The sequence below is a fragment of the Rhinolophus sinicus genome, chromosome 3, assembly GCF_057876585.1.
Source record: "Rhinolophus sinicus isolate RSI-liver-muscle chromosome 3, RSI-T2T, whole genome shotgun sequence".
Lineage (NCBI taxonomy): Eukaryota > Metazoa > Chordata > Mammalia > Chiroptera > Rhinolophidae > Rhinolophus > Rhinolophus sinicus.
In genome coordinates, this window is record NC_142503.1 from 144,272,729 (window position 1) to 144,285,111 (window position 12,383).

The 12,383-nt window shown below is 34.9% G+C and overlaps 3 protein-coding genes across 3 annotated transcripts in view; 2 read left to right on the top strand and 1 right to left on the bottom strand.

Moving 5' to 3' along the window:
- FAM227B (family with sequence similarity 227 member B) overlaps nt 1–12,383 on the bottom strand; it is a 178,791-nt gene that overhangs the window by 51,877 nt on the left and 114,531 nt on the right. The gene's annotated exons all lie outside the window — the stretch shown is intronic.
- Nucleotides 10,522–12,383, top strand: part of FGF7 (fibroblast growth factor 7) — a 65,017-nt gene continuing 63,155 nt past the window's right edge. Inside the window, exons 1-2 of the mRNA XM_019730677.3 lie at nt 10,522–10,810; nt 11,405–11,957. Of these exons, the coding sequence (XP_019586236.1) occupies nt 11,672–11,957 (286 nt within the window). The 5' untranslated portion in view covers nt 10,522–10,810; nt 11,405–11,671. The remainder of the gene's footprint in view (nt 10,811–11,404; nt 11,958–12,383) is intronic.
- DTWD1 (DTW motif tRNA-uridine aminocarboxypropyltransferase 1) overlaps nt 11,822–12,383 on the top strand; it is a 137,584-nt gene continuing 137,022 nt past the window's right edge. The window contains exon 1 of the mRNA XM_088797198.1: nt 11,822–11,957. The gene's annotated coding sequence lies outside the window, so the exon portion shown is untranslated. The remainder of the gene's footprint in view (nt 11,958–12,383) is intronic.

The window sequence follows — 12,383 nt, forward strand, 5'->3', positions numbered from 1 at the left end:
TGGTTCTCTGCTTTTTCTGTCTGACTTATTTCGCTCAGCATTATACTCTCAAGATCCATCCATGTTGTCACAAATGCATGTAGCTTTTGTAAGCAGTTTTCAGTAATTTCTCACTTAATGTTTATTTACTGTTTCTTAGTGGTTCCAATTTTCTTTGTCTTCTTTTATCAGTACATAGGCTTTGCTATCTTCTTACTCCCATAACATTTTAGATGTGCCATTTAACTTGTGCACTCTCAAAAATGAATTGCTAATGAGAATAGTGAAACATTTTCTATTTTTACTTCCCAAGATCTCTCGTTCTGAAAAAAAAAAAAAGGTTTCTAAATATTGCTTTAAATGATTACCCATACAAATCCCACCTCTATAAACTTTATCTTTAAAAAAAAAGCCTGCAAAGTTAGACATGAATAGCTCTTTTAAAATTATTGAATAAAAGGTTAAATTACTAGAGGTTGCATCATTATGGGTTATTATTTGAGAATTGTTTGTCTTCTATAATATGAAGCTATTCTCAGGGGAATACTGATTAGAATAGAAACCAGATGTGTTTTTCAAGACTACACTGAAAAAAATGATAAACAAGTAGAAAATTAATATAATACAAAAATGGCCTAAGGAGGTTTCTAGAAACTTGAATCATAAGTATGATAGAAAAAGGCATGTGTACATGTGTACACAGAAGGGAGGAGAGAGAGAGAGACAGACAGAGACAGACACAGACAGAGAGAGGAGAAAATGCAGAGAGAAAGGGAAGGAGGATGGATAGGATCAGAATTCAAAACAGAACAAAACAAAATTCCGAAATCTTTGTAAACATTTGGTACTACCAAAGAAATAACAGTTTAATTTACCTGTAAATCAAGAAAGTAAAAGACAAGATGGTCTCTAGGTCTAAACAGGGACAAATTAAGTACTAATGAGATGAGGAACCCAGTCGGAAGAAAAAGAAAAAATCTCCTTTTCTGGGTATTGTAAAATAATCCAGAAAGTTTGTATTTTTCATTCCTTTTCTTCTACCTTATTTGAGGGATAAAAAGAACAATGTTTTTCATGCTTTTGAGTTTGCTTCTTGGTTTTATATTTGGTTGTAATAGAAATAAAGTATATTTATTACCCCAATATGTAAACATTCTGAATGGAATAAAGTGGAATGGAAGGCATAAAGGAGGCAATCAAGGGAAGGAAGGAGTACATCAGAAATAATATAATTACCATTTTAAAATTAGTCTTTAATCACCCTTATAATTGTACTAAGAACTAGAATTATCCTCTTTTATTTATCCAAGGCAAAAATAATAACTAAAAAAACCATCCTATCTTAGAATAGTTTAAAATATAGTAAAACTTATTCACTGTAAGTTACTAAAGTCCCTTAGTTCAGAATTTGTTATAATTCAAATTGAATTTAGATGGAAATTTGTCATTTTGCTTTACAGATATTTACAAGATAGTGAAAATTAATAGAATAAATCAGTTGTCATGGGAGATTTAAAAATATTTAAGAGAGAAAACAACTTTCAAGTATCTTTCAGTACTTTCATGTTTACATTTACAGCTTAGCTGATAACTTATTTCCATATTTTTATTGATTCAGTTAAGCCATGTGACAGTTTGATTTATTACACATATAGTACTTGGCATTATTAAACAGTACTTCTTTTAAAGTATACTATCATTTTGGATTTTTACTAATTCAGCAACTTTCTAAACTCATGATACAATGTTTCCAACTTCCAAGCTACTTAGGCTAGGAAATCAAAACTATACTCATGTGCAGCCAAATAATTCTATTAGAAAGAAATTAGTAAGTCTTGTTTTGTTCTTCTTCTGGCCATTATCAAATGATTGATGTGACTGTATTTTTTTCCCCAAATTAACCAATTTTTCTTGGCATTAGATAGATACAATTTTATTTTCTGACATATTCTTTTTGTTATGTAATCTACTATGGTATTATAGTTGATGGGAACTACTCTAATATTCCTCTATTAGTATATTTTCTTAAGGAAATATAAAATATGAAACAATCTTCTTTTAGGTAAAATAACCAGAGAGCGTACTAAGTATTGATTTCTTTTAAAAATGCCAACATTGTTATTAAGAAGCTTTTTTTCCAGTGTCACAAGAGTTGAATGAACAGTGTACATTGACAATATACATGAACAGTGTACATTAGTATATTTTGACAACTTTGAAACCCATTTATGGCTAAAATAAAATAATAAAATTGTTTTAGGCTTTTACAATAAGGTCTCATAACATAGCTTGACTTCTGATAATTTCATGTGTTATATATAATACTAGGGCCAATGATATTCTGGTTGTCAGACAAATTTTTAATTAGAAAAATGAGGGAGGAAGGCCCTTAATATTTTCATCAAAATACATAATGTTTAATACTGCCATGAGGAGGTATTTCCTTTTGCACCAGAGTTCCTTCCACATTTTTGTGGTAATTGATCTGAAAGAAGCTTACTAGTTTTCTTTTCAAGGGAGTAAGGGGTCCAGATCCCTCTGATCCAGAGTGAGTAGGGTTTTTATTCCTCTCACCTAAACTTTCCAACCGCCTGATCTCCCCTCCAATGCTGGTCCTCTCCCAGTCTTCCTTAGCTCTGCAAATGACACCACTATATATCCTATTACAAATGTTAGACATCTGAAACTTAACCTTGACTCTTCCTTTTCTCTCATATTGAATCAATCAAGTTTTGTCTCCAACATTTATCTGCACACTTCTTTCCATCTCCCTGCCCTAATCCTAGTCTAAGGTATCATCATTTCCAACCTGGATTATATCGTAGCCTTCTAACTGGTCTCCTTACTTCAACTTTTGCCATCCTCTAAAGTTTTCAGAATGGTCACATCACTTACTGATTATAACCCATTATACATAGGATCAAATCCAAAGTCCCTACCATTGGTATCAAGATCCTATGTACATTGGTCTTACATCACCTAAAATTCCCCTTAGTCACTATAATCCAGTTATACTGTCATTTTTCAGTTTCTAGAACACACCAAGCTCATTTTCACCTCAGAAATTTTGTTTTCCCTGTTATCATTTCTTGGAATGCTGTTTCCTTCAAATTTGAACTTAAATGTCACCTCTTCAGAAAGGCCTTTTGTGACCAAATTCAAACCTCTTCTCCCCTCTCCTTTCTGTTATTTGCTACCATAGTAACCTATTTATTTCCTCCTATGATAGCATCAGAATTGTTTTTATATGTTTATTATCTGTCTCCGCCTCCATAATTTAATCTGAATTATGTGAAGTCAGGGATCTTGCTTATATTATTGAACACTATATCTCTATAATATTTCATACTACCTAAAACAGTCAGTGTTGATATGAAGTAATTAGCTGAGTTAACAGAATAAATAGGACCAAGAATTTTATTGCATCATTGACAACTCAATATGTAAAATTTCAAAGGAAATATCTGATGATTGCTTCTGTGACTCTTGGATCCCTCACAGAGACAGAAGATATAAGAGGGAAGAGAGAAAGAGGGGCGGGTGAAAGAAGAGAGGGAGGGAGGAAGGGGAGGGGGGAGGGGAGAGAGAGAGAGAGAGAGAGAGAGAGAGAGAGAGAGAGAGAGAGAGAGAGAGAAAGAGAGAGAGAGAGAAAGAGAGAGAAAGAGATTCTTCTCTGTTAGTCCTTTTCCCTACCAAGACGAGAAGTGGGGATTAGGTGAATCTCCCTTCACCCCAAACCTCATGAGAGAGTCTAACGTTTGGTGAGGGGGTATTGAGGATCACAGAGGATGTTGAAAACAGGAGTTTCCATATTAGAAAAAACTAGAGTTTTATTCAGAAAAAGTGGGAGTGTTACTAAAGACTTTGCAGCTGAAAAATAACATGATTACAACTGTGCTTTAGGAAGATTAACCTGATAATAAAATGGATTGGAGGTTGGAGAGAGGAGGTGCAAGGAGATGCATTAGGAACAGAGTTGACATGAGAGATAATGATTAGTTGACTTAGGAAGTGAAGATGATAACTGATCAGAAGCAACAGGTGTGGAAGAAGTTGTGGTGGTAGAATTGATAATTTTTAGAACCAATTAGAGAAATAAGAAGAACTCACTATGACTGAATTAATATTAAACACCATTGAAAGGAAAATATGAGTAAAATTTAAAGACAGCATAAATATTTAGTTTGAAGAAAAGCCTAAGGAGAAGTGTGAACCGCCTTTCTTTATGCATGAATTATTTGTTTAGCCCCGTTTTACAGAAATCTGTATTTTACTAAATGCCTGGCTTTCGTAGGATGTATCTTTATACTACAGATGTGGACTCTGTAACTTTCTTCTCCATTTTTACTATCATAATTATCCTTATTGTGTTTCCTCCTCTCACATTTAAATAGTTCATCTGGTGCTGAAAAATCATGATTGTAAAGCTAATGAATTAAAAATTAAACCAATTTTGTTATTAACACATTGACACCCATAAAACATTTTTGAAAAAAATTGTTGCTGCCAGTTTTATGTCTCATTTTGCTGCTTTGCTCTGCAGACAATGAATATGGAACCAAAGAATGACAATTTAAAGCAAAGAATATAATAACCCTAACTGCACAGGGTCTTTGTCATTTTTCATGTTTTCCTAGGGGTGAGGCAAAACTCTCTCCTTACCCAGTATAACACTTTTCAACTTCTGAGTGGCACTAGGCTGTCAAAACCAGTCGCTAACATACAGCACTTAATCAAGGAGACTGATTCTTTGCTTAAAGTTGAGCATTGATGTGAGGGGAAACAAGGCAATCAAGAGTGAATTATATAACCTCACTATATAGAAATCTTCAAATTGAAAAAAGAATTACTCGAACTAAAGATCTTGCTCCAGGTTTAAAGATGCACAGTAACCTAGTAAATTAATAATATAATTAGAAGAAATTTAGTTTTAGATTTAGAGAACTTTTTATAAATATAAAATTAAATAAGACATAAATTTTTAGAGACTCAGACACAAAGAGTCAATTACATTTGTAAACTGAGATATTTATATAGTTGAGTCACAGGCACACCACAATTTTGAGCATATGACTCAGACTTCGTATCTTATATACAGTTAGTTTTAAAATGTTAGGGCATTATGCCAAGAGTAAGCACAAAGTTTACATAACTGAGGATTTATAGGGACCGCAGGCTTGCTCAATCACTTTTGGGATTTTACTCCAGAGTTTAAATGACTGTCTTTGACCAGGTCTGTCAGGTCTAGAGTAGACATGCCTACACTCCAGCTTCCTGTTACCCAAAGAGTAAACCTAATTCCTATTACCATGACCTTCAAAGTTCTTTCCGATCTACCCCCTGCCTGTTTTTTCAGTTTCATTTATCTCTCACTACTCTCCCCATTGTTCATGTACTTCCTTCACATTGGCCTTCTTTCAGTTCTTGGAAAATACCAAGTCATTCCTGTTCCTGGAAGATGAAAATTTACCTCCTCAAATAGGCCTTTCCCATTTAAAGTAGGTCCCTGTACCCATTTACCTCCATATCGCCCTCGCCTTGAACACTTTCTTTGTATCCTAATATCTCCACCCCACCCCACTCCCTACTCATACCACATATCTACGTGTTTATGTTTGTTCTTTTACTGGAATGCATACTCTATAAGGGCAGAGATCACTTCCAGAATATTCATCTTTGTATCTCCAAAAGTCGAGGACAACATCTGGCACCAAGTAGCTATTTGATAAATATTTGTTTAGTGGATGAATCAAGGAAATAAGTACTATTGGTTGTATGGCATGATCCAAAGTTGAGGCTAAATTTATAGCATGGGACTGACAGAAGAAAAGACGAAGATAAATCTGTAGTGAGACGACAGCTGTGGGAATGTAGTGGAAATAAATCTTGAACCACACTCTCAAATACGCAAGAAATTACATATAAATTTACGTTTATAAATAAACCTAGCTTCAACTTTGAGCATTTCATCCCCCCACTCCCAGTTGTGGAAAACTTAACCTCAATTATATTGGGGTTTCCCTGTTCTGCTTTAAGATAGGCTAGGGTTCAAGGGTTTGATTTACAGCCAAGGCAAGGGCCTCTAGTTGTCGAGTCATTTGTCTACTTTGGTTACTTCTGGGTGTCCACTGACTCTGTTAACATAGTTCCTTCAGGTCTGGGCTCCTTGCTGCTTCCAGATTTCTTTTAGAACATGGGAAATCTTTATGAGGGGAGCTTATGGGCCCATCTGTTTAGACACAAGAGGCAGTCCTTACTCTCTGGAGCTTTCTGGCTTCTGCTATGTTCTGTGGTATAACCAGAAATATAGGAGCTTGGTTCCCCAAATAGACTTTGTTCTCTATGCTCCCTGGTCTACGGACTCTACCTTCCCTGAGCTGCTTCTCAAAGGCACTTTCATGCTTCCCTTCTTCGCACAGCACTTAGCACAACCCTTTAAAAAGGATTTAGGCTTTACCTCAGTCAGGAAGTAGATATGACTTTCCTCCCCCATCTTCCCTTTCCAATTACAAAAATCTGACTATGGTTTAGAAAATGAGAGGAACAGAAAGAATAGGGTAAATGAACACAATTTACTATTTCATAAACTTATTTTGCTAATAGGAATTAAATAAGTCTGGGTCAGACGGAGGCAGGAAGTGCAATTCTGATCATGTCACTCTTCTACTTAACACACTACAATGGCTTCCTGTCGCTCTTAGGAAAAAGATCAAATCCCTCAACCTAGCCCCCCCCACTCTGTCTGCCTCTCCAGCCTCGTCATGCACCACAGTCCCTCTCATTCTCTCTACTAGAGCCACACGAGTGTTTCATTGTTGAAAAAGACATGCTCTCTTTCAACAAGGGTCTTTGTATATTTATAGATCGCCCCTCATCTTGTTAACTCCCAGGTACCCTATAAATTGCAGCTCTACTGGCATTATTATAGGGAAACTTTCCCTATCACTACCTATTGTAGATACTCATATTTTTTTCTTTATAATATTGTCCATGATGATCACATTCTCTCATAAGATAAGAAATGCAAGGGATAACTACAGTAAAATGCCCTTTTCATCTGTTAGATTAGCAAAACCCCAAAACTGATAACTATATCAAATAAACAGGCACTGTTATGTACTACTAATGGGATTGTAAAACTGGTACAACTTCCATGGAGGGTAAGTTGGCAATATCTATCTAAATAACATATATATATATATACCTATATATATACGTTCTGACCTAGAGAAATTCTGGAAATGGATCCTACAGATATATTTTCACAGTAAAAAATGACACATTTATAACTTTATTCACTGCAGCATCTATTTTGTAATAGAAAAATACTGGAAAAATTAAATTATTCATCAATTGAAGGCTAGTAAAATACACTGTGATATACCCATTCAACAGAGTACTATGCACTTGTTAAAAGTGAAGAAATTTCCTAGATACTGAGATAGGAAGATTTTCTATTTTTATTACATAAAAAGTGCAACATATAGAACACTGTGTATGGTATGGTGTCTTTTGTATAAAAAGAGGAACAGTGTATATACATACATATGTATTCAATTTGCATGTGCTTAGGAAACTCTGGAAAGATAGGCAAGAAACTAATAACAATGATTACCTATATTTTGGGGAAAGGATGGGAGCTAGGAGGATGAGGAATAGGATAGGATGTAAGAATGAAGGCAATGAAAATATTTAATGATATTCCCTTCTATCAATTATATTATATATACTTATGAATATGGCATAAATTTAAAATTCATTATTGAAATACAAAATTCATTAAAGAAAAGTAATTTTCTATCATTTACCTCTGCATGAAGTAGGGCTATACCGGAAGTTGCTTAAGCAAAAGTACATGGTTAATTATTACTTTAACAACTACCTATGTTTTCATGATATTCACTGAAATAGATTCTCTGTAGTCTTTTCATATATTATATCCCCAAGTAAAACTAGACAAGTGTCATGCGGGGGGTGTCATGGGGGTCTCAGCTCCCGCTCCCCACATAAGAATGCAGGATATGGTGAGGCCAAAAAGTAACACCCACGGAGCCATAGGTAGGGGAGTCATACCACTATAGTCTCACTGGAGGCTGAATTCACACGACATGTGACCTGCTGCCTGCTTTTCTGCCAACCCACCGACTCCCCTCGCTAGCTGCAATCCGCCGTGCTAACTGCTAGCTCAGTCACCATCTTCTTGCTAGCCCCCATTTTTCTTGCTAGCCCCCATTTGCTGCTAGTATAGCCACAGCAGTTATATTAGTGGCCAATGGCTCACTGGTTACAGTTGACAGCCAACTAGCCACAGTTGGTGGCCATCCAATCACAGTTGATAGCCATTTACTACCTGAGTGAGCGCCTTTCCACGTTAGGCCGAGAGCCTGGAAACTGCACTCCTTGCTCTGTTTCCACAACAACTATTAGGCATTCTCTCCTTTTGGAGAATCACAGGTGCTAATTTTTACTTTCTAAGGCCATTTCTTTTTTTAAAGTCAATTTTTAGGAATAGATACAAGAATCCTTTGTTTTACAATTTTAAAGCTCAAGAGATGGAGGTGCTTCCAATTAAAAATGAAGTTACCTCAATCTGGAAACAACAAAAGAGATACTTTTTCAAAGTATTTCTGTGGTTAACATATCTTGGTTTCTAGAGAATCCCTCTTGAGTATAAATATAATAAGGTCGTAAGTGAAGTTCTCCATTACAGCTGTGGTGCTAGTGAAACAGATTGTGGGCCCATCTTGAATTGATTAGTCTTCATTAAGGAAACAGATAATCAAAGGATTTAAATATCGCTCCCTTGTTGAGATTAATCCATTCATTAATATTACTGAGATCACATTTTCAAATCACAGAGTGCAATGGCATCTGATGAACTTAAAGTGCATAGATCACAATTTCATACTTAGTTTCCAATTTTATAATTAACCCTATCTTGCAGATTTTAAGGAGACACCAAGCACTCTTTAAGAACAAACTATCCATTTCTTTTACTTAAACCATGAGCATTTACTTAGAAAATTTTGGCTTTTAAACTGTTAGTTTCTTAATTTAAAAACTGTAGGGTCAATATGGAACAGAAGGATTTAGTAGCTCTTGAATATCTTTACACATGAACTGATGGTTAATAATTTTCATTTAGTTAGAGGGAATTTCCAAGTCCTGGGAGTTCTGATCCTGCTCATTACTGCTGTCTACAAAAATAATGGGGGTATGACTCAGAATACAGTAGCATCATACTTTCTTTCCTTCTCTTCTTCCTTTTAGAGAAATACATGATAGAATATTTTGCAGACTTCTAGTTTTCAACAGATGCAATTATAAAAGAACCCAACCTCCTTTGCCCTAATAAACTTAAATATTTCAATATCTGGTACTTATAGAGTACCTAGGTACACTTCAACTAGTCTGTGCTCTTGATTCTGTTCCCCAAAAACATAGACAGAAAGGGAAATCACATAAACTATAACCCAAATGAAAGGATTTAATTTCCTTTTCCTATTTGGTCTACATGCACCACCTGGTGGCAAAGTAGTGCATTTTAAGTGGGGTGTGTGTGTGTGTGTGTGTGTGTGTGTGTGTGTTGGGGGTATTATCATGGGAAAGATAATTTTAATACATATTCCTAAATACTGATTTAGATCAACAATGCAATTATTCTGCAACAAATATATAATAAAACACTAGAACACTACTATATGTATGCTAGAACAAGAAGTAAAGGGGAGAAGAATGCATGTTGGAAAGTAAAAGAGCTTTCTCTTATTTATATTAACTATAGTTCTTATAAGTCCATCCCCAAATTAATATTTATTTATTGTGCCAATGTTCCTATTCAGGCAAAAGACACATATTGATAACCAGTGAAAAACCATTTTCTTTATTTTTAATTTTTGTATCCTCTTCCTTATATCAGTAGTTAGTACAAGTCACAAGTCACAGAATTTTAAAACTACAAGGCACCATATAATCATTTAGACTAAAACACAAATTTTACAAATGTAGCAGCTGAGACTCAGGAATGTCAAGTGACTTGCTCAAGGTCAGACTGGTAATTAGTGGCCCAACTCAAATAAGAACCTAGATCTTCTCACTTTCCATCTAGGAATATAAGACATAAACGCATATGCAATGGTGAAATATCTCTGTATGAAGAGATATACTCTTGATTTAACTATATATTGCTTTAGGATACTAAGATGTGAGTTAATACATGTTAGTAGTTTTATTCTAACATTCTGAGCACAAAGAAGCAATAATGGAAATGCTTGTATCATAAAGCTATGGAAAAGATTTTCTAACTATTAAAAATCCCTTTTATGTAATTGTTCAAAGTAATATTTTTCAACTTATATACAACTGCTATGCTGTTAAGATGGTCTGAAAAATTTCCTTTCCCCTTGTAACTGCTTCAGAATCAGAGAGCTGTTTCAACAAAGTAGATACCCACTTGTAGATTTAAGCATAAACCATGTTCATAGCTCCCTCTCATGACCATTGAATGAATACTATACAGGCTTCCTTTATTCTCGCTGTTGTATTCAACTAACAGCTCACTGGTTAAGTTTTAATTGCTTCCAATGAGGTCAGCAAAGGTATTTATCGAAAAGCCCTGAATAAAAGGCTCCACACACATACACACAAGCATATACGCACTCATACACAGAGAGAAATCCTCTTGCCTGTTGATTTATGGAAACAATTATGATTCTGCTGGAGAATTTCTCAGCTGAGAAATAGTTTGTAGCTACAGTAGAGAGGCTCAAGTTGCACAAGGCAGACGACAGACATGGGATTCTTGTGTGTCCAGCTGTTATCAACAGAACAAGTAAGTTACTGTTATTTGTCTTTAAAAATAATGCTGAATGTTTTCTAGTAGTTTACCTCTTTCTCTGATTTTAGTACTGAGGGGAAAAGTAAAGTTACCAGACTTTTTGAGCCATGTAATTATCTACAGTAATTATGCTGTACAACTTACATAAAGATAAGGTCGAGGTTCTCCAGAACAATCCTGACATTTAACTTCAGAAATGTGGGCAGTTGAGGAGAAAATAATTGATTAACCACGAATGTGAAAGCATATAATAAAGAAATCCAGGGAAAGCATTTTTACTTTGTTAATAGTAATTCCAAAACTTAATTTAAGCCAATAGCTCTAATTGCAGGATGTTTTGTATCAAATAACAACTAGAATGAATGGTACAATCATATTCTGATTTATCTCTACCAATGTGTAACTTTTATAAATCTATATATAGAGTGGTAAAGACATTGACATCCTGTGAAACCTGTTTTACATGTACCTTCACAGTATAAACTACACTGCATGCTACAATACTATTTACATAATGAAATTTATACATACAATTTTTCATCTTCCTCTCTCCTCCCCTCCCCATTCTTAATCTCTCATTGCAAACAGAAGTCAAGTAGCAAACAGCGTCGCAGCAACTGAGCTTACTCCAACCTGTTTTTATAAGGATATACCAACAGAGTTCTAAAAGGAGGAATCCTGTATTGTTGTCAGGAACTAAAAGGATAAGGCTAACAATTTGGAAAGAGCAACTACTCTTTCTTAAATCAATCTACAATTCACAGATAGGAAGAGGTCAATGACCTAGGGGCAACAATCAACTCAAGATTTAATTTTCATTATGTTATTCATGAAAACCCGGAGCACTACACTATAATGCGCAAATGGATACTGACATGGATCCTGCCAACTTTGCTCTACAGTTCATGCTTTCACATTATCTGTCTCGTGGGCACTATATCTTTAGCTTGCAATGACATGACTCCAGAGCAAATGGCTACCAATGTGAACTGTTCCAGCCCCGAGCGACACACAAGAAGTTATGATTACATGGAAGGAGGGGATATAAGAGTGAGAAGACTCTTCTGTCGAACACAGTGGTATCTGAGAATTGATAAACGAGGCAAAGTCAAAGGGACCCAAGAGATGAAGAACAATTACAGTAAGTAACATCTTTTATTTACAGAACTGCTTATGAATCTTAACAATCTGTGAAAAGTTCAATTTTCAAGTCACATGCTTTCTTAGTTTCATTTCTTATTTTTTGAAAAAAAAAATCAATATCTTCTAATTTCTCTAAATTGGGTATTTGAACTTTGTTCCTAAAAAAAATCTCTTGGAACAGGGCAAATTTACTAATATTATAGTTGGAGCTGGTAAACCAAGCCAATTTGAAAATATACTCTCCATGTCCTAATCTCAAAATGCTCATAAATTAAGCAAAATGTAAATGATATTATTTACCCTGAAATATGATTTATATTCTGCTAGCAAAACTCATGAGGAACTTTAATAGAGTACTCAATAAATGCTCACCAAAAACGACTTATTAGTTTGAGGCATAGAGAATTTATTTTTTTTAAATAAT